Raw genomic sequence first — 20,698 nt, 5'->3', positions numbered from 1 at the left:
CCCGTCCATGCCCCTGATTTGGCAGATAATCATCCATTGTAATAGGGCCCTCACTATAAGGGGTATGGGCAACTTTATAGGTATTATTCATACTGACCCTAGGTTTGGTTCCGTTTTGCAAGCATCATATTTTGTGGGTTCAGTAAAAAAAATTTCTGTGATTGAACTATATATGAAATAAAATAATACTTTAAAATAAAATGTATTAATATAGTTTAAAGGGGTAGTGCGGCAGTAAAGAATTATTCACAGAATAACACACATTACAAAGTTATACAACTTTGTAATGTATGTTATGTCTGTGAATGGCCCCCTTCCCCGTGTCCCACCACCCCCGCCCGTGTACCTGGAAGTGTGGTGCGCTATACTCACCTGTCACGTGCTGACCCCTGTCTCCGATCTTTAGCCAGTGACGTCTTCTTCGGGCGGCCGACTGTCCCGAATGCCGGATGCCCTCTGCAGCATCATCCGATGCTCAGCCGCGATTGGCTGAGCATAACTGTGCTCAGCCAATCGCAGCTGAGCAGCTGATGACGCGGCCGCATCATCAGCTGCTCAGCCGCGATTGGCTGAGCACAGTTATGCTCAGCCAATCGCGGCTGAGCATCGGATGACGCTGCAGAGGGCGGCCAGCATTCGGCACAGTCGGAGCTGTTCGCCGGCTGCCCGAAGAAGACGTCACTGGCTGAAGATCGGAGACAGGGATTGTCATGTGACAGCTGAGTATAGCGCACCACACTTCCGGGTTCACGGGTCGGGGTGGTGGGACATGGGGAAGGGGGCCATTCACAGACATAACATACATTAAAAAGTTGTATAACTTTGTAATGTGTGTTAGTCTGTGAATAATTCTTTACTGCCGCACTACCAATTAACTATCATGTTTACTTTAATGGTACATACACACATGCTTGATATTGGTTAGGTCTGCACCGTTTAATTTAATTAGTAACCGCTTCCTGGTTTCTGCGTTGACACAAGTTAGTTGCTGCTGTGCCAGTGATTGGCTAAAAAGCAACTTTTTTGTATTGATACAAAGACCAGGAAGTTTAGTGAGCAGCATGGATCAGGAATCTAGATATTAGATAAGTTGGTTACTGTACGATAATATTAATTATAATAATTTATTTTAAATAATACGCCTAAGTGATGTTTAATTTTAAAAAAAATGTAGTTAATAAAATCTGTTTTTTCCCCAGTAATGATCCCTAAAATTCACTCACAATATGACTTGGACGTTGATGCCAACATGGCCAAGGTTTGTGAATTACTTAGTTTTATTATTATGATGTATATATTTTATGTCATCATGCTAAATAAGTCTTAATTATTCACCAGGCAGTAACTGGGGTTGTGTGCTACTACTGTCGTATTGCCTCATCATTGTTAATCACACAAGACCTCACACGGAAGGGGATATCTTGGCTGATGTAAGGTGTTTTGTACATATATATATATATGTAAATATTTGTGTGTGTATATATAATATCTGTAGAGCCTCATCTTATCCTCTTACTACAGTGTATCAGCATGGGTGAATACATATAGCAGGGTGGAGTCTGTTATTAGAATGGGTCCTATTCTTACATGGCCATATGACCTTACAGGAATCATGGCCTGAGGTTATCTGGATTATACATTTATAGTGTCCCTGTCGTTATAACTTTCAAAAACTAAATCAACAGTAGATGTGATATCAAGCAAGTTTGCAAGATACATTGATAATTTTTTTTGTTGTTATCATGCTGTAAAACAAAGCTGAACCAGAAATCCAGGTCCAGTCTCCTGAGGGAAGATTTTCTGACTTGTGCTGGCTGAAAAAAACAGACTAAACGAAGGAATTCTGGCCAGTACAGAGAGTCACAGCTCAATGTGTCCATCAGTCACATGACTGCCTTCTCTCTGTGAGCGCTCAGATGGCCTGGAAATACACAGGACCTCCTGCTTTCTGACTGTTTGCTGTTTTTGGAGAAAATAAAGTCAGAAAACAGGAAGTGCCGTGTTTTCCGTCGAAAAATCACTTGGGTTGAATAGAGATTCTACAGTGGATTTACATAGCAATAGATGAAATCTGCAGCAAATATGGAAATAGTGACAGGACATGTATAATATTGTACTTTTTAGGGGATTTTCAGTACTAAATTGGTTGTATGTGCAAATGGTCTCAAAATGAAAGATTTTCTGGAATTTGTAATCTGGAAAAAAAATACAGTGTTTAGGTCTTAAATATCAAAACTGAGAATGTTGCTTGCCATTTTCTGCTTTCCTGGTTCTCAAGTGTATTCTCCTTTTCAGTGAAATAATGAAAGATGAGTATAATGAGACTGTTCACAAGAATACAGAAGTCACTCTGAAATTTAACTTCTGCAACAGAACCATTGAAAAAGACCTTAAGATGTAAGTTTTGAAAACATCATCCTAAAGTGCGGTTCGAAGTCAGTCGCCTTTGGGAGTTTCACTTTATTTAAATGAGACCTCCCCTTTCTCTCTGTGCCCTACCGAGTGAATAAGCACTACAAATGAAACAGATCTTTTGCTTAGGCCAAAGATTTATTAATCTTCCCACCTAAATGGTTTGTAATATTTAATTGCAGATATGAACATGTGATGCAGATGAGTGTGGAGTCAGAAATATATGAAATACATTCCAAACTGCTACGGGTGAGTAGTTCTAATCAGAAGAACTGTCCAAATGTCGTTGTGGCTTAAAGGGGTTGTCCAGCTAAAATTACAAAACTACGCTTCTGCCAGGGCTGCGAGTTACACAAAAGTGCTATATACTTTACTGTCCCGCTGTGCCACGGCTGCTGGTTCCAGGACCACTTGCTGTCCTCCTATCTCCGTTTTTGTCCTTATTCGGACAACTTCTGGTGACGTGCCATTTCCCCAGGAAATGGCCGTTTAGCATAGACAGTATAGTATATAATTTTAAGTCAGTGGGGTCTGTCAAGGCACCACTGGTGTCTGTCATATGATTGATCAGACACAGCTTAAAATTGGTTTGTCTGCTCCTTTGATCAAACAAAAAAGTGGCTTTTATGACGCCGTTGTAAGCCTTGGAACATCAGCAACAGCAACATTGGCACTGCCTCAAGGAACCAGTTCCAAGGTCAAAGTCAAGCCGAGTAAAGAAAATACTCCTCAAAGCATTTTTGAGGAGTAATTCTCTATTCCACCAGCCAGCTTTCTTCGCACAAGCCTACTAATCCATATTAGCCCCTTCCTGTCAGTAATACGTATATATACGTTCCTACTGCACATACCCCGTATAATACGTATATATACGTTCCTGACTGAAAGTCTTACTGATGTGTGTGGGACCTCTGCAGTGAGAGCAGTCCTGCACACATCAGTGTGTCCGGGGCTGGAGGTAATGAGAGGCAGCTGCGATCCCGCAGCTGCATCTCATTTATGTTTTAGAGTAAGGGTGCGTTTACAAAGACAGATTTATCTGACAGATCTTTGAAGCCAACGCCAGGAACAGACTATAAACAGGGATCAGGTCATAAAGACTCTTTTCAAACCCATTCCTGGCTTTGTCTTCCAAAATCTGTCAGATAAATCTTTCTGTGTAAACGCACCCTAATGCTAAGTTTACACGGAGCGATTATCGGGCGAATTTTTGCGATAATGATCGAATTCGAACGATAATCGTACGTGTAAACGCAGCGAATGATCGTAAAATCGTTAATTTTGATCTTTTAACATGTTCATAAATCGTCGTTCGTAGTTTGCAAAAAATTCACCGATCGTTCCGTGTAAACAGTCGTCGCGTGATAGTCCGGCCGCCCGCAGCCCCGTCCGGCCCCCCGCAGCCCCGTCCGGCCCCCCGCTCATCCGCAGCCCCCTGAGCCGGCTCGATCGCCGCCGCCGCTCTGATCACCGCCCTGATCGCCACCCCCGCTGCCCCGATCGCCACCCCCGCCGCCCCGATCGCCACCCCGCCGCCCCGATCGCCACCCCCGCCGCCCCAGATCGCCACCCCTGCCGCCCCAGATCGCCACCCCCGCCGCCCCAGATCGCCACCCCCGCCGCTCCGATCGCCACCACCCCCCCGCCGCTCCGATCGCAACTACCACCACCACCACCGCCGCCGCTCCATTGATTGGCTGAAGAGGGGAGCCGGGAATTTCAAACTGCTCCCCTTCAGCCAATCAGTGCTGAAGAGGAGCACTGATTGGCTGAAGAGGAGCCGTTTGAAATTCCCGGCTCATCTCTTCAGCCAATCAATGCGCTGAAGAGGGAAGCAGGGGATCTCTAATACCTGCTGTGCGGAGCAGGTAACGTATGCTCGGCCGCGGCGGTGGGGGCGATCGGAGTGGCGGCGGGGTGGCGATTGAGCGGCGGGGGGGGGGGGGGATGGCGATCGGATCGGCGGGGGGGGGGCCATCGGAGCGGCGGGGGTGGCGATCGGGGCGGTGCAGGGGGCTGCGGTTGAGCGGGGGGGGGGGGGGGCTGCGGGCGTGCAATCGCAAAATTATTTTTCCGTACGATGTATCGTACCGTCTAAACGCTGATCGTTATAAAAAAAAAATTGTTACTACGAAAACGTTAATCGTGCGATCGGGCCAATTATCGCTCCGTGTAAACTTAGCATTAGGGTCTATTTACACAGAAAGATTATCTGACAGATTATCTGCCAAAGATTTGAAGCCAAAACCAGGAACAGACTATAAACAGCGATCAGGTCATAAAGGAAAGCCTGAGATTTCTCCTTTTCAAATCCATTCCTGGCTTTGGCTTCAAATCTTTGTCAGATAATCTGTCAGATAATCTTTGTGTGTAAATGGACCCTTAGTGATCGCAACCTTTAAGGTACCCAGTGCTGCGAGGGTCCCGATCACTCAGTGACAGAAGCTTGTTCTGTCACTGAGTACTTTAAACTTACCTCCGTCCTGTCGAATTGGCGATCTATGAATAGAGTCTGCTCTTAGACATAGCATAGATCAGTATATGCAATCTAATGGTTGTATGTTTTACAGTAAAAAAAAGTGTAATTAAAAAAAAAAAAAGTTTATAAAAAGTATTAAAAAACCCCTTATAACCCCCCTCTCCCAATAAAAGTTTAAAATACCTTCTTGCCCATTATAAAAATAAAAATACCAATAAAAAACTAAACAAATAAACATAGTACATATCGTAGCGTGGAGAATTGTCAGATCTATTTAAATATAACAGTATTGTTCCCGCATGGTGAATGGTGTAAACGGAAAAAAAAACACCAGAATTGCAGATTTTAATAAATTATATATCGGAAAAAAATAATAAAAAGCAATCAAAATTCTTCTGTTACACCAATATGATATTAATAAAAACTAGAGATCATGGCGCAAAAAATGACACCTCAACCAGCCCTGTAGGTGGAAAAATAAAAGCGCTATGGCTCTTAGAAGGAGGGGAGGAACATTGCATTAATTTGACCCTAACATCCGTGCATCAAAGGGCTCTGTCTTGAAGGGGTTAAGCTATGCATAAGCAGGCAGGACCTGTTCATGTACAGTAACAGCACCTGTACAGAGCGGGGCTGTTGTTCCTGCACTGGAACATGGAGATGGGCAGCTACGGTGTTGTATGATTGAACCTGCTAAAATGTATCTACAGTGGTTCCTTTGTTCCTGAACACTTTTGTATTAGAACAATTAGCCGTTCGTACAATAACTTCCCCTGAAGCTTTGTTCTATACTTGAACATTGCTCAGTAACACTGTTTACTGAAGGGGTGAATCCTATCGTAATGAAGGGAATCCCCGCTCTAAAGAGGGTTTTCCAACAGAAAGCTTCTGCTCCTAAGCGGCCAGAGTCAGTACTGAGCCGAAGGCAAACGCTGTAATCACAAAAGTGACAGATTGGAAAAAAAAAGAATGTTCCAGTATCTGGCTTTGACTAGTAAAAAAAAATCTAGGTTATACAGTCTCTTTAAAGCTACACACATCTTATTCCCTAGTCTGTGCTGTAATTAAGATACAAAGTACACTTACACAGAATAATTTAAAAGCTTATCAGATTACAGGGTCTATCTTTTAAAGCATATAACTAATGCTTGCTTTTTGTTTTGAATTTTATTCATGCAATCTCATTCCATGCAATCCCTTTTGAGGCCGAATTTATTTTTCATATGATATTTCTCTCTATTTTCTGCTGCTATACTACAAACATTACTTATTTCTCTATTTTACTTAAATACAGACTTATTTCTATTTTTCCTAGCTTTCTAGTTCTCAGCAAAATCTGGAAACTTCACTGCGGGAAATTAAGAATGAATTGTCTCCTGGTGGTGGTCTCACTGACTCCTGGATCAATGTTGAAGGCACACGCCCAAGTGACAGAAAGTAAGTACATGAGCAGCCACTGACAGCACATGTTATCATTTTATAATATTAAAAAACAGTATTTTTTTTTTTTTTTTAAATTGATAATTGTCATTTGGTTCTTTGTAGTGTGGAAAAGATGCAAGTTTTGCTTAGTTTGATAACTGAGATCAGCGGACAGTTCAAGAAGGATAAAGCACAACGCAGTGAGTCTAATTACTTGGTTTAAATGGTTGATAGAAAGAAGGCACATGTCCATCAAGTTTAACCAAGAGATAAAATGGGCTAAAAAGAGATGAAAGGTGCCGTAGGGTGCTACCATAAAAACAGTGATAACAAGGAAAGCACAAATGGGTATGTGCAGTGTCAGACTGGAGTGCCATGGGCCCGCCAGGGGAAATCATTCTTGGGGCCCACCCTTCTGCCACCATACTTATCTATGGTAATATTAATAAGGGTCCATTAACACAGCGTGATATGGGGCAAAATAGGGCAGCAAATGATTGCTAATCAGCAGGGCAGGTGATGTGCAGCCGACAGCAATGATCTTAGCTGCACAAAAGATCAAATCAGCCGACTATGGGGCATTTGCTGGCATGTCAGCAGATCTCTGGCACTTTTACATGGGCTGATCGTCGGCTGAATAGGCTTCCTAGGAGCGCTTGTTACCAATTATTGGCCGGTGTAATTGGGCTATAAGACAATTTTCTTTGCATGATAACACTGTATACTTAGATACAAGTCATACAGCTACTAATAACACCAGTATACAAAGAGCAAATATCCCCACACATATTACCGCTATACAGTAACTGACCAAATCCTGTATACGAAGACCGATATTACCAATAATACCAGTATACAGGAGGAAAATAGTATCACCATACATATCACCGCTATACTGTTACTGACCAAATCCTGTATACTATGACCAATATTACCAGTATACAAGGGGGAAATATTACCGCCACACCTCAACCATTGCTACCATATTGTCACTGACCAAATCTGGTATACTAAGACCAATGAACACCGCACCAGATTACAAGTAACAAATAATACCACCACATACTGACTAACACCACCACATACTGACTAACACCACCGCTGCTACTGAGTAAAATCCTCTGAACAAAGATCAATATCCCCTCATACAGTCATATAGAAGTAGCCCCAGCTCTACACAGGCTCTATACACCATATACATTACACTGCACATAGATTTAGCGACTCACAGGAGACGTCTTCTCTGATCAGAGATCTTCCCTTTTCATCTTCTTTTCCATCTGCCCTGGGCCATTATGAGAACTTCTCCAAGCCAAGAATCCACAGAATCTGCCAGACAGACATATTAGTCTCCTCACACTGGCACCATCCTCATCTTTCTACAAACTGCACATCTGTATTGGCCCCTTTACACCTTCTCTCAGTGGTTAGCCCTATATATAATATATATATATATATATATATATATATATATATATATATATAAATATATATATATAATGTGTAGACACCTTGTAGATGGCCCCTTGTTCAGTCCTCCATATAGATGGCCCTGTGTGCATCTACTATAGTAGAAACCCCCCTCTGTGTAATCCCCTTACAGTAGATGACAACCTCTGTGCATTCCCTATATCAGGGGTAGAGAACCTCGGCTCTCCAGCTGTTGCAAAACTACAACTCCCATCATGCCTGGACAGCCACAGCTAAAGCTGTAGTTTTGCAACAGCTGGAGAGCCAATGTTCCCTATTCCTGCCCTATAGTATATGGCCCCCTCTGTGTAGTCCCCTTATAGATGACCCCTCTGTGTTGTCCACTAAAGTAGATGCCCTCCTCTGTGCATGCCCTATAGTTACCTTTAGAGATGCCCCCCCATTGTTGTCCCCCTCTGTGTAGTGCCCTTTATAGATGCCTCCTCAGTGTTGTCCTCCTGCCCCCATCCAGTGTCCCTTATAGATGGCCCCTGTGTTGTCCCCCTTATAACTGGCCCACTTGTGTTATCCATCCCCCCATATAGATAGCCCCCTTATGTTGCCCATCCCTACCCCCCATTTAGCCCCTTATGTTGTCTATTCCCCCGTATAGCCCCCCTTATGTTGTCCTTGCCCCATATAGCCCCCTTTATGTTTTCCTTCCCCTGTATACAGCCCCTTATGTTGTCCTTCCCCTGTATATAGCCCCCCTTATGTTGTCTTTCCCCTGTATACAGCCCCTTATGTTGTCCTTCCCCTGTATATAGCCCCCCTTATATTGTCCTCCCCCTGTATATAGCCCCCTATGTTGTCCTTCCCTGTATACAGCCCCCCTTATGTTGTCCTCCCCCTGTATACAGCCCCCCTTATGTTGTCCTCCCCCTGTATACAGCCCCCCTTATGTTGTCCTCCCCTGTATACAGCCCCCCTTATGTTGTCCTCCCCTGTATATAGCCCCCCTTATGTTGTCCTCCCCCTGTACACAGCCCCCGTTATGTTGTCCTCCCCCTTTATATAGCCCCCCTTATGTTGTCCTCCCCCTGTATATAGCCCCCCTTATGTTGTCCTCCCCCTGTATATAGCCCCCCTTATGTTGTCCTCCCCCTGTATATAGCCCCCCTTATGTTGTCCTCCCCCTGTATATAGCCCCCCTTATGTTGTCCTCCCCCTGTATATAGCCCCCCTTATGTTGTCCTCCCCCTGTATAAAGCCCCTTATGTTGTCCTCCCCCTGTACACAGCCCCCGTTATGTTGTCCTCCCCCTGTATAAAGCCCCTTATGTTGTCCTCTCCCTGTACACAGCCCCCGTTATGTTGTCCTCCCCCCTGTATACAGCCCCCCTTATGTTGTCCTCCCCCTGTATATAGCCCCCCTTATGTTGTCCTCCCCCTTTATATAGCCCCCCTTATGTTGTCCTCCCCCGTATATAGCCCCCTTATGTTGTCCTCCCCCTGTATATAGCCCCCTTATGTTGTCCTCCCCCTGTATACAGCCCCCCTATGTTGTCCTCCTCCTGTATATAGCCCCCCTATGTTGTCCTCCTCCTGTATATAGCCCCCCTATGTTGTCCTCCCCCTGTATACAGCCCCCCTTATGTTGTCCTCCCCCTGTATACAGCCCCCCTTATGTTGTCCTCCCCCTGCATACAGCCCCCCTTATGTTGTCCTCCCCCTGTATATAGCCCCCCTTATGTAGTCCTCCCCCTGTATACAGCCCCCCTTATGTTGTCCTCCCCCTGTATATAGCCCCCCTTATGTAGTCCTCCCCCTGTATACAGCCCCCCTTATGTTGTCCTCCCCCTGTATATAGCCCCCCTTATGTAGTCCTCCCCCTGTATACAGCCCCCCTTATGTTGTCCTCCCCCTGTATACAGCCCCCCTTATGTTGTCCTCCCCCTGTATACAGCCCCCCTTATGTTGTCCTCCCCCTGCATACAGCCCCCCTTATGTTGTCCTCCCCCTGTATATAGCCCCCCTTATGTAGTCCTCCCCCTGTATACAGCCCCCCTTATGTTGTCCTCCCCCTGTATATAGCCCCCCTTATGTAGTCCTCCCCCTGTATACAGCCCCCCTTATGTTGTCCTCCCCCTGTATATAGCCCCCCTTATGTAGTCCTCCCCCTGTATACAGCCCCCCTTATGTTGTCCTCCCCCTGTATACAGCCCCCCTTATGTTGTCCTCCCCCTGTATATAGCCCCCCTTATGTTGTCCTTCCCCTGTATACAGCCCCCCTTATGTTGTCCTCCCCCTGTATATAGCCCCCCTTATGTTGTCCTTCCCCTGTATACAGCCCCCCTTATGTTGTCCTTCCCCTGTATACAGCCCCCCTTATTTTGCCCCCCCTGATAAAAAGAAAAAAAAACACAAGACAACTCACCTAACCACACGCTCCCCGTCGGTCGCTGGCCTCCTCTTCTCCTGACTGATGAGCAGCTCCTATGTGAAGTCCCGGCAGCGCCATAACTGAGCTTAGTGTGCGCCGCGGTGGCTGGGACTCCAGCGCTCCATGACCCGGAAGTCCTAGCCGCCGCGGCGCACACGAGGTCAGTGATGGCGCTGCCGGGACTTCGCAACGGAGCTTGCGACACTCTTGTGATCGCAAGCAAATCTCTGCTTGCGGTAACAAGAGTGATTGACAGAACACTGCTTAAATTTAACTGGAAGCGATTGTTGCGATCGCTTCCAGTTAAAAAGGGAGGTGCAGCCCCCGGCCCCCCTAGGAGCAGGGGGCCCACTCCAGCTCGGGGCCCACCGGGGATTTCCCCGGCCCCCCGGTGGCCCAGTCCGAGCCTGGGTATGTGCTCCTTTTAAGTGTTGTAAGGAGGGTACAACACCTTGCAGCGCTATCAGTGAAGATAGAAGGAGGGACAGCAGCAGCCGGTCCAGAAGTTTAGTCGAAGATCTTGAGCCACAGGATCCAAGACTTCAGATAGGTATATTTGTGTCACAGCCTCAGACCTAACCGAGGATGAAGTGAATAGGACCTGTTGCGTCGCTGAATGGCTCTTAGTAGTGACACGAATATACCTATCAAGTTCAACCAAGGCAGGGAATGGATAAAGGAAAGGGGGAGGGATGGAATGATGGATGTAAGAACCCGACGCTGGTTTTGCTGTGACCAGATCCTGGGGTAGACTTCCACAGATTCACTGTTCTCATGGTAAAGAAGGCATGTCACCTTTTGGAGACTAAATCTTTTTTTCTCCAGGTAGAGGCAATGCCCCTTGTCTTTTTACCTGGAACATCTTTTTACCATACCTTTTGTATGAGCTATGTACTGTATATACTTCCTCCTTTTCTCTGAAAGTATTGCCCATAATTAAAGGAGAACTTTCATATGAACCATCACTGTGAATCTAATGACATAATTTCATAGTGATGCTTGAACCTTAATTCTTTTACAAAATAAAGGGCTTTTTACACAGACTGATTATTAGCCAGGAGCGTTGCAAGAAATGCTCCTGCAGACGATAATCAGCCTGTGTAAAACGCCCTTCATTTTGTAAAAGAATTAAGGTTCAAGCATCGCTATCAAATTGCGTCAGCAGTTTCATAGTGATGATTCATGTGACAATAATCAAGACAGGGGAAACACGTGATCCTCAACTGATCAAACAAGGTTATGTGTGGCCCATAATGATAAAAGGGAACTGACAGCACAGATATGTATTTATCTTTACTGTCAGTTTCCAGATTAAAATTAGCAGTGCATACTTACCTAGTGCACTGCTTGTGATCCAGGACATTTCTCCTGTCCTCCAGCCGTCTGCTTTATCTTCAAGCCTCGCCTCCCACAATAAATGAGAATATGATTTAAAGCGGTTTCATAAAGAAGCAGAGTGGGTATAATTTTTTTTTAATCGTACCGTTTCCTGCCCCTGAATAAATAGGCAAACACCCAGAAAACACCTCCAATATGTCAAATACAATTTCAGCTAAGCATTCCTTCCCTAATATAACTGTGCACCACACTATTTTACAGATGAAAGTTTCTATGTTTTTCTTTTCCATTTACTGGTGCCTGTGTAGTAAACTTTCTTTCTCAATTAAGTGAGTGTGTAGGATAAAGGGAAACAAACACTGTAATGTACCTTAAGAATTCTTTTAGAAAATACAATTTGTCGGCCGCGATCAGTGAGATCGGTGCTCGTGTGCAGTGCCTTTACATAGCAGGAGAAATTGAGCTGCCAGGCTACACGAGCGATCCTTGTATCATTTGTGCAGCCCTGGAAACTTGACAGCAAAGATCACAAGCATAGTATACTTACAACCTGGTTACTTGTCTCCCCAGTCCTCCGGCTGCCCTTAAAATACATTACAGTGCTTGTTTCCCTTTATTTGTCTCCTTATCCTATACAGAAATACTAGACAAAGTAAGTTTACTATACAAGTATCAGTAAATGGAAAAGAGAAATATAGAAACATACATCTGTAAAATAGTGTGGTGCACAGTTATATTAGGAAAGGAATGTTTAGCTGAAATTGTATTTGACATATTGAAGGTGTTTTCTGGGTGTTTGCCTATTTATTCAGGGGCAGGAAATGGTGGGATAAAAAAAATCATACCCACTCTGCTTCTTCATGAAATTGGCAAAAGCCCATAAAACAGCTTTAAAGTCATACTCTCATTTATTTTGCTTGTCCCCCACTGTTACTGGGAACAGGGACATAATTAACAAAAAAAAAAAAAATCGCCAGAAATTGAAAAAAATATGTTTAACATAAAAACGTAAACATAAAAAATAAAAAAAAGCATGGGGGTGTGGGGACATAATTAACAAAGTCTTCTTACCTTTCCTCTTGCTCCGTATCGCCGCTCCTGGGTCTCGCTAACAGATGTTGGCCTCCTGCAGCTCTTCCAGCTACAGTGTCATACCCAGCTGATCAATTACCCGCACAGTCAATCAGTGACTGGGGCGGGAACACCCTATTTACTGACTGGCTAAGCTGGACATTGCAGCTGGTGAAGCCAGGTATGTGACGTACCCAGATTCTATATCAAAATTCACGCCCGGCAGTGAGACTTGGGAGCAGCCCTACGGAGGCACGAGGGGTGGTAAGTATACATTGTTTAATTGTTAAAAGGCTAGTGCGGCGCTAAAAAATTATTCACAAAATAACACACATTACAAAGTTATACAACGGATGGAGCGGTTCGGCCGGCCTCCCGAAGACTACCTCATTGTCCCAAGATGGCGGACGGGGGTCGACACGAGATGCGGTGAGTATAATGCACCACACTTCCGGGTGTAGCCTGGGTGGGGGGAAACACGGGGAAGGGGGCCATTCACATACCTAACACACATTACAAAGTTGTATAACTTTGTAATGTGTGTTGTTTTGTGAATAATTGTTTAGCGCCGCACTACCCCTTTAAAAGTCCTCTCCCTTTCCTTTTTTTTCTACTTTCATGGGACTTCCCTTTTTATTTAAACAATAGGCAATTTCCGGACTATACATTTCCTTTAAATGCACTTTATTCTAGAAACCTCTTTAGAAAACTACTCAGCATGTATACAGACCTTCTTTTTCTTTTGTTTTGGTTATTGTCTTTATTAAACTATTGAAGTTATAGATTTTTTTTTATTATTATTTTACTTGTTGGTGCTGTACAGTGTCCTCCTTTATGCAATGTGATTGTATACACTGACAATTTGTTTTGAATGAACATGATCTGATTTTCAAAAAAGCTATACAAAGGATATGTGCCTTATGGTAAACAGATGGTTGATTTCTTTGCTTCTGCGTTGTTTAATTTTCTATGTTTATTACTTGCAGGGCTTTCATACAATGAAGAACAGATTCACAAGTTTGACAAGTAAGTCCTAAAACCTAAGAAAGTTGTTGTAGGCATTGAGCTATTTTTGCCATCCCTGTATTATATTGACATTTGTACTTTCTTTTCTATATTGAACATAAGTGTACAGAAGCAATTAAAGTGAATCTGCCAGCTGCAATTTACATTCCAAACTCATAAAACTGTTGGACTAGGTTTACATCACGTTTTCAGCCCTAATTCAGGAATCTATGAAAAAAGGATGCCCAACGTGCAGCCCGGTGAGGGGCTTGACAGCCCTATTGACTTGAATGGGCAGGTTGTAGTAATTTTGAGACTACTGTCTTTCCGACGTAAACTACTTTTCTGCAAGACTCAAAAGCATGGTCAACCACACTTTTGAGTCCTGCACAGTCCCTGCTTGATAAGTGGGCTTCTCTCACACTTTCCCTGCTTGGACGCATTGCTGGCATTAAAATGACAATCCTACCAAAAGTGTTATGTTTCCTTGAGACACTACCGATACATATTCCTCTTAGTACTCTTAAAGCCTTACAAGCTTCAGTCCTTCGATTCGCATGGGCCCACAGACTCCATAGAATCTCCTAGCGCATGGTGCAGGTCCCCAAAGTTATGGGTGGTCTGGCACTTCCAGACTTTCTGTGCTACTATTGGGCAGCACATCTCTGCTGCATTCCAGCATGGTCAGCTCTGCCAGCCTACGCAAAGTGGATGGAAATTAAAAACTTTGGTTGGCCCTGGCATATCCCAATTTTTTCTTCTCGAGAACATATAGTCCAGCACCTTGAATGGAGTAAAAAATCAAGACTTTATTTTCATCGGGTGATACAGAGGAGCAGATGACAAGACCTGGTTGACACATTTTGGCAACACTTGCCTTGCTCACAACCTCTTCCTCTCTATCACCCTGATAAAAATACAGAAGTTGTGATTTTTTTTTTTTTACTCCGCTCAAGGTGCTGGACTATGTTATCTCTTGGCTTACTCTGCCCCAGGTTTTTCCGTGCACCATTTGAAGGAGAGAAGCAGGTGAGCTCACTGACAAGGGTTTGATCCACATCATCCACATCTCTCCCGGCCTTTACTCTGGGACCTATTGCATTCGCCTAAAACATCTGGAGAACTTGCATTAGGAAATTCCCCCTGGTTTCCAAAGCTTCTCCCATGACTTCATTTCTCTTTCACCTCATGATCCCAGACAGCTTAACTAGCCATATGACTGGTTAAGAAAAAAACTTTTCAGGTTAACGGTTAAAGCTGACCGTCACAGTAAATCAATCCTGTCTTACACTTAAGCTTTTATCAGAATATTAATAACCGCCATATGCCCAATTCCATTATGTCTTCCTTGTTCTAAACAGTCATTGTTTTGACAACAGCTACTGTGGAGGGACTATGCAAAAGCTTAATCGCTGATCTATGGAATTCTAATGAACCCTACCCCAGATAAAGATATTCAATATCCTTATATGGATAAGCGGGCCTCCTTGCTGTTAGCGGGCCTTATGGCCTGTCAATCACCCTAGAGATTGCGCTGACAGGACAGAGAGCTGTGACTATTCACAGCCTAAATGACTAGTTTACGGCTCTCCTCTTGCCTCGCGTGCACGATTAAAAAGTATTTTACCGGACGTGAAGACAATGAAGCCCAGAAGCACAAACAATACAGAAGACCCAGCTGCAAGGTGTGTGCAGCCGTTCTGGAAGCCCAGTCAGCACAAATGTGCTCATTGGTTTCCTTTAATAAGTGGCTGGTTGTATAGGCTTTATTATAAGTAACATCAATGCCAGACTCCTCACATCTAATACCATTTTTGTGCAGGCAGAAACTCTGCATTCATGCAGCCAAAGCCCACACACTGTTCAAGGATGAATGTGTTAGCAAGTATGATGGGTTCCGCAGCAAATCCCAAGAGTGGATGAGGTAAGCGTAACTTCTTTTTCATTTACTAGAGCACTTTTATGGTTATTTTATTAATATTAAACTTTTCCCTCCAGAAAGATGATGCTTTTAAGGAAACAGCTATTCACACTCAAAAGTCAGTGTTTCGACATTGCAGAAGAAGTGACAAAGTGCCAGCTTTACATTAATGAGGTATGTCTTTGCACAGTGGTAATTTTATCCTAAACATCTATATTTCTTTATCATTATACACTCCTGAATTCACACTACAATTCTGCACAGATAAACCAACACCCTGTCATATTCGGTGCAGAGCAAGGACTGGCATTGACCCAATTTACTCGTAAAGGCCACATATAGTCAGCTAGTGATTATGTTTAGGTCATTTCCGGCATGTATGCCATTTTTTACTTGGACTCAAAAGTGCAGCAAAGAACTGCAAAGTTTGTTATGAGCCCTGCATTATTCTCAATCTTCTACTGACATTAATTATTCTAATTGCAGTATCAAGAAAACATGCCTCAGAAAGTGTTTGCTAATCCTGGAGGAATAAAGCCAACAGTGAATCCAATCTACACAAGCCCTAACACCTTAGTGGAAATGACCCTTGGGTGAGTATTTGCTTCTGCATAACTTTAATTACTGTATATAATGATGTAAGCTTTTTTTCATTTTTTAATCCCTTCACATCAGCCATGCAGCTATATACATTCCTACTGACTTAGGAATGTGCATATACATTCCTGACATTAAGTGGTCTTTAAAGGGAATGTGTCAGCTAAATTTTCTTTTACTGATTAGAATGACATACTAAAACTTGTTCTTGTATTCAAATCTTGTTCTATTTCCTGACTTAAATTTTTGTTTATTTTACTATTTGTACATTGTTATGGGGGCTGCCATATTGCCTGGTCTGTTTTAACAGCATTTAGTGACATGCTTTACAGCAAGCCTCATGGACATAGACTGTATTAGATACACTCTGTCCCCCTGTGGAACATTACTTGGCGTACTCTGTGACCTTTGAAAAAGTCTTCCACAGGTAGCTGTTATTGTTGCCTCCACCTACTGGTGTCACATGTCGCTGCAATGCTGTACAGATCACTTTACAGTGATCACTTTACAGCAGACTCCTTTTATCACTACAGTGAGAACAGGAAGTTTCATCTTAGCTTTATCCCCAATGATGAGAATGAAAGCTGCAAGATTTCCAGATAATTTTATAATGTAGATATAAAAATGCAATATTAAAAAAAAGTCACCAAAAATTCTTAAAAATATGTTTAACATAAGTACATTATTTAAACAATAAGTTACATTACAAGTTACAAGACACATTCCCTTTAATATGCGTGGCACTGCTTCAGTCTGAGCAGCACCACACACATTAATGTGCCAGGAGACAGGCACAATGACAGGCAGCAGGAAACATATTTCTGCCTGTCATTAATGCTTTAAACATCACAATCTATAGCGATCACTGCGTTTAAGGGTGTCCGTGACAGGAGCGGGTATCTGTCACTGACTGATTGGAATCCCTGCAGTCATATAGTTTTAATCAGTTTCCCTGACAGACTTAATAATACTTACCTCCACCCTGTCGGATCAGCAATCTGCATCTAAAGTCTGCCTTGGGCAGATGCTACGTGTAAATCGCTGATACCACCGATAAATGCTATGCGCTCCCGTTCTGGCACTTTAAGATGATTTCACACTCCTCTGCTTGGCTCTGTGATTGGCTAAGCAGGGACCAACTAGTTGTCAGAAGCTGCCAGAAGATGTGATAGCAGAAGCTGTGTGGGAGAAACAGGGGTAAGTATACACTAATTTATTGTTTTAATGCAAGTAGAAACAGTAAGAATTTTTCCATTTGTGGTAGAGTAAATGATACTTGGGAATTAGGTCTTTAATTTGCAGGTTATAATTTGCAATGTGTTTCAGCTTTTGTTGTCTAACTTTTAGCACATTAGTTTTTAAGGTGATACTGCAGAATTTAGGCTTTACAGCTGTATAGAGAAGTCCTCATAAAGAAAGGCGGTGACAGTGTCACTGTAAGCTTCTGACCATTGTTAAGTGATCAAAGTTTGAGAAAAGTTGCAAATATTTGTTTATTTCAATCAGAATGCGAAAATTAAAAGAAGAGATGGAAGGAGTTGTCAAAGAGTTGGCTGAAAATAATCACATCTTGGAAAGGTAAACTAGACAAATTTTCATTCTAATAAGTCTTTCATGTTAATTCTGTCAAGTGGTTATACATATATAGATTTCCCACTCCTCAGACTGACTGCTGAACTCTGCATAGATTATTATGCTATGTGTATACTCCTACCTTTAGCTAAATATCTTTGATGAGCTCTTACTTCCCCTATATTGCCTAGAAATGTTTATAATTTTCTGTATGTAGTTTTCCTCTGCAGTTGCTGGACCAAAAGGGTATCAAAACACCAGAAAAAAAAACCCTTTACACACAGCAATGATGTTTTTGAGATGACCAGCACATTCCCATTGAATTCTATGGGGGAAAGACAGTTTGCCTAAAAAACACAACACCCTCAGCATGCTGCATAAACTTCCATTGACTTCCAGTTAACATCTGGTTGGTGGCGTTTTTCCCATATATCTAGGCAGTTTGAAGCCAGCTTCAGTCTAGAGCTGTAGTATTCCGGCAAAATATTAAAAAAAATGCTACTCTTATGTAGAATGGCCATTACTGTCCTGGTTTTCTTAGTTGACTGTTCTTATTTTCCGACATTAATTTTTATTATGACGTTTTTGACACCAAAGCCAAGGAATGAATATAAAATAGGTAAAAAGTCTCAGTCTTTCTTTAATGCCAGTCCCCCATTTTTGTAGACGCCTCCATAAAAATGAACATGCATAGATGTATTTAATATAACTCATATTTCAATCAGCCACATTGACATAAATGTGCAAAAAGTCTGTGAAGCCTCATTTAAGAGTCTCGAAACATGGGACTAGCCAGATATGCCTCCAGGGATGGACCCAACCAAGGGGTGGCTCCTGTAAGGAGACCACCAAAACCACCCTATTAAGTGGCGTTGGTGACTTGGTTCAGGCTGTATAAAAGTGATTGCAGTTTCTCTTTAAAGAGGAACTCCAGGTAGAGGTAAAAATAAAAATGAAACTTCTGCAGAAGCATATAGCATTACTTACCTGTCTATCCCAGTTTTAAAACTACCAAAAATCTATTTGTTTGGGGGGGGGGGGGTTGTTCTGTATTGTGTTTCTGTCCTTCCTGGTTGAGCAGTTCCCAGAATGCATTTCTTTCCCTTAGCTGATCATCACAGTCCCCCACCCATCGCAATCAGTAAAATTAGTGCTGCAACGGCTTCTGGCCATTCAGAGATGGTGGATCACTCAGGGGATTGGAGGATTAAGCCAAGCCTCCTGTGACACCATGCCCTGCCCTATGTCTGCATCATCAGCAAACACACACAATGTGAGACAGAGGCATGGAATATTTGTCTCCTAAGGGGGTATAGCAGTAAGAGACAATGTGGATTGGCACAGGGGCCATTTTTCTTCCTGGACTTCCTGGATTTCTATCAGCTACCAGTGTGGCAGAACCACACAGATACGGTAATACATTGTATAGACACATCTATATAACTTTTAATGTACTTTTAATAGAAAACAAGATTTTCTTATCCGGGGTTCCCCTTTAAACATGTCAGAAATAAAAATATATCTTTACTAATATAAAAACAATGTAAATAATATAATAGCAGACTAGATAGACTATGGGGGAGATTTATCAAAGGGTGTAAAATTTAGACTGGTGCAAATTTCCCACTGCAACCAATCACAGCTCTGGTGAAAGAAAAGAGGAGCTATGATTGGTTGCTGTGGCAAGTTTGCACCAGTCTAAATTTTACACCCTTTGATAAATCTCCCCCTATGTGTTTTTCTTCCTTTTTTTTAATCACCTATGCACAGAATATGTTATAAATTTATGATTGCTTTAACCCACTAAAATCACTAGAACAGGTGTCCTAATGCAGAAATCCTCTTTACGGGTGCCTTCACACATACCGTATCGCTGCGTTTTTTTTCGCTAAAAACGCAGCGTTAAAAACGCAGCGATACGGTACGTGTGAAGCTACCCTACCAGATGACCACACTGCGGAGGAGATAGAATTGAGCTATAATAAAGCATATGCTTTGCACTGCCACTCTGTTGAAAGACTCTTGGACTGGTAGAGGCAGTCATGCATATACTTACCACATATTATGTAGATGATTATTATAGCATCGCAATTTTGCTGAAGTTTTGCTTGTTTTTTTTTCCTTTTCACAGATTTGGGGCTCTGACCATGGATGGTGGCTTTCGAAATGTGGATTGCATATAGTGTGGCATTAACAAAGTTTTGACCTACAACAAGCCTCATATGGCAATTCATTGGACCTTAACCTTTGCCTGCTTCCTTCCCTGTAATTTCAGTGCCAGGAATGTATGTATATATGTACTATAATGTGAATATATAGAAACCTTTGCGTGAATTCTTTCCATTATGTTGAAATAATTGTTGTCAAGTTTCTCCATCTTATGAAGTACTGTAACTTTTAGCTGAACTGTGTACAGAAAATGGATTAATAATGCATCTAAAGTTTAATTAAACATTTAGTACACTTATTTTACTTTTAAAAGTCTACTTTGTATTCATGTATTATTTAGTTATCAAGGTTTTCATCTAAATCTTTTATAATATTTTCTTAAGGGTGCCTTTACACGTACCGTATCGCTGCTTATTTCTCGCACAAAACTCGCATGAAAGGAGCTGCGTTTTTTGTGGTGTTGAACTCGCCTGTGAAAATCATTTGAAAATCAAAACTCGCATGTAAAAATCGCACCAAACACGCAGTGAGAATACACATACATTGGCTTGATAGCAATCAGTATTATTGTAGATTTATGTGCGAGAAACTCGCAGCGATAAATACACAGCGATACGGTACGTGTGAAGGCACCCAAAATGTGCAAAGTACACATAGGGGGATCCATCAATGCTTTCATCAGGAAACTAGTGTGAAAACACTGTCAATTTTTGCGCAAGGCTCTCACAATTTTGTGCAAAACACAGGAAGAGTCACAAAGTTTTGAGCAAATAAACAGTTGCTCAAAAGTGTAATGGTTTAACACCAAAAGCCATTAATAAATTCCCCTCATAGTATGTTGGTTAGTATTTGGCCAGTAT

At 42.6% G+C, this 20,698-nt stretch overlaps 1 protein-coding gene across 1 annotated transcript in view; it reads left to right on the top strand.

Moving 5' to 3' along the window:
- The window catches only part of TBK1 (TANK binding kinase 1), a 43,316-nt gene extending 23,180 nt beyond the window's left edge, over nucleotides 1-20,136 (top strand). The window contains exons 10-21 of the mRNA XM_069974670.1: nucleotides 1,200-1,258; nucleotides 1,339-1,430; nucleotides 2,296-2,397; nucleotides 2,595-2,661; nucleotides 6,207-6,328; nucleotides 6,437-6,513; nucleotides 13,561-13,600; nucleotides 15,402-15,503; nucleotides 15,578-15,674; nucleotides 15,987-16,093; nucleotides 17,604-17,675; nucleotides 19,801-20,136. Coding sequence (XP_069830771.1) covers nucleotides 1,200-1,258; nucleotides 1,339-1,430; nucleotides 2,296-2,397; nucleotides 2,595-2,661; nucleotides 6,207-6,328; nucleotides 6,437-6,513; nucleotides 13,561-13,600; nucleotides 15,402-15,503; nucleotides 15,578-15,674; nucleotides 15,987-16,093; nucleotides 17,604-17,675; nucleotides 19,801-19,852 — 989 coding nt within the window. The 3' untranslated portion in view covers nucleotides 19,853-20,136. The remainder of the gene's footprint in view (nucleotides 1-1,199; nucleotides 1,259-1,338; nucleotides 1,431-2,295; nucleotides 2,398-2,594; nucleotides 2,662-6,206; nucleotides 6,329-6,436; nucleotides 6,514-13,560; nucleotides 13,601-15,401; nucleotides 15,504-15,577; nucleotides 15,675-15,986; nucleotides 16,094-17,603; nucleotides 17,676-19,800) is intronic.
- The last annotated feature ends 562 nt before the right edge of the window (nucleotides 20,137-20,698 follow it).

This window comes from Dendropsophus ebraccatus, chromosome 1 (genome assembly GCF_027789765.1).
Source record: "Dendropsophus ebraccatus isolate aDenEbr1 chromosome 1, aDenEbr1.pat, whole genome shotgun sequence".
NCBI lineage: Eukaryota > Metazoa > Chordata > Amphibia > Anura > Hylidae > Dendropsophus > Dendropsophus ebraccatus.
Note: the sequence above shows the minus strand (reverse complement) of the source record. Positions and strands in the feature narration are given on the sequence as shown.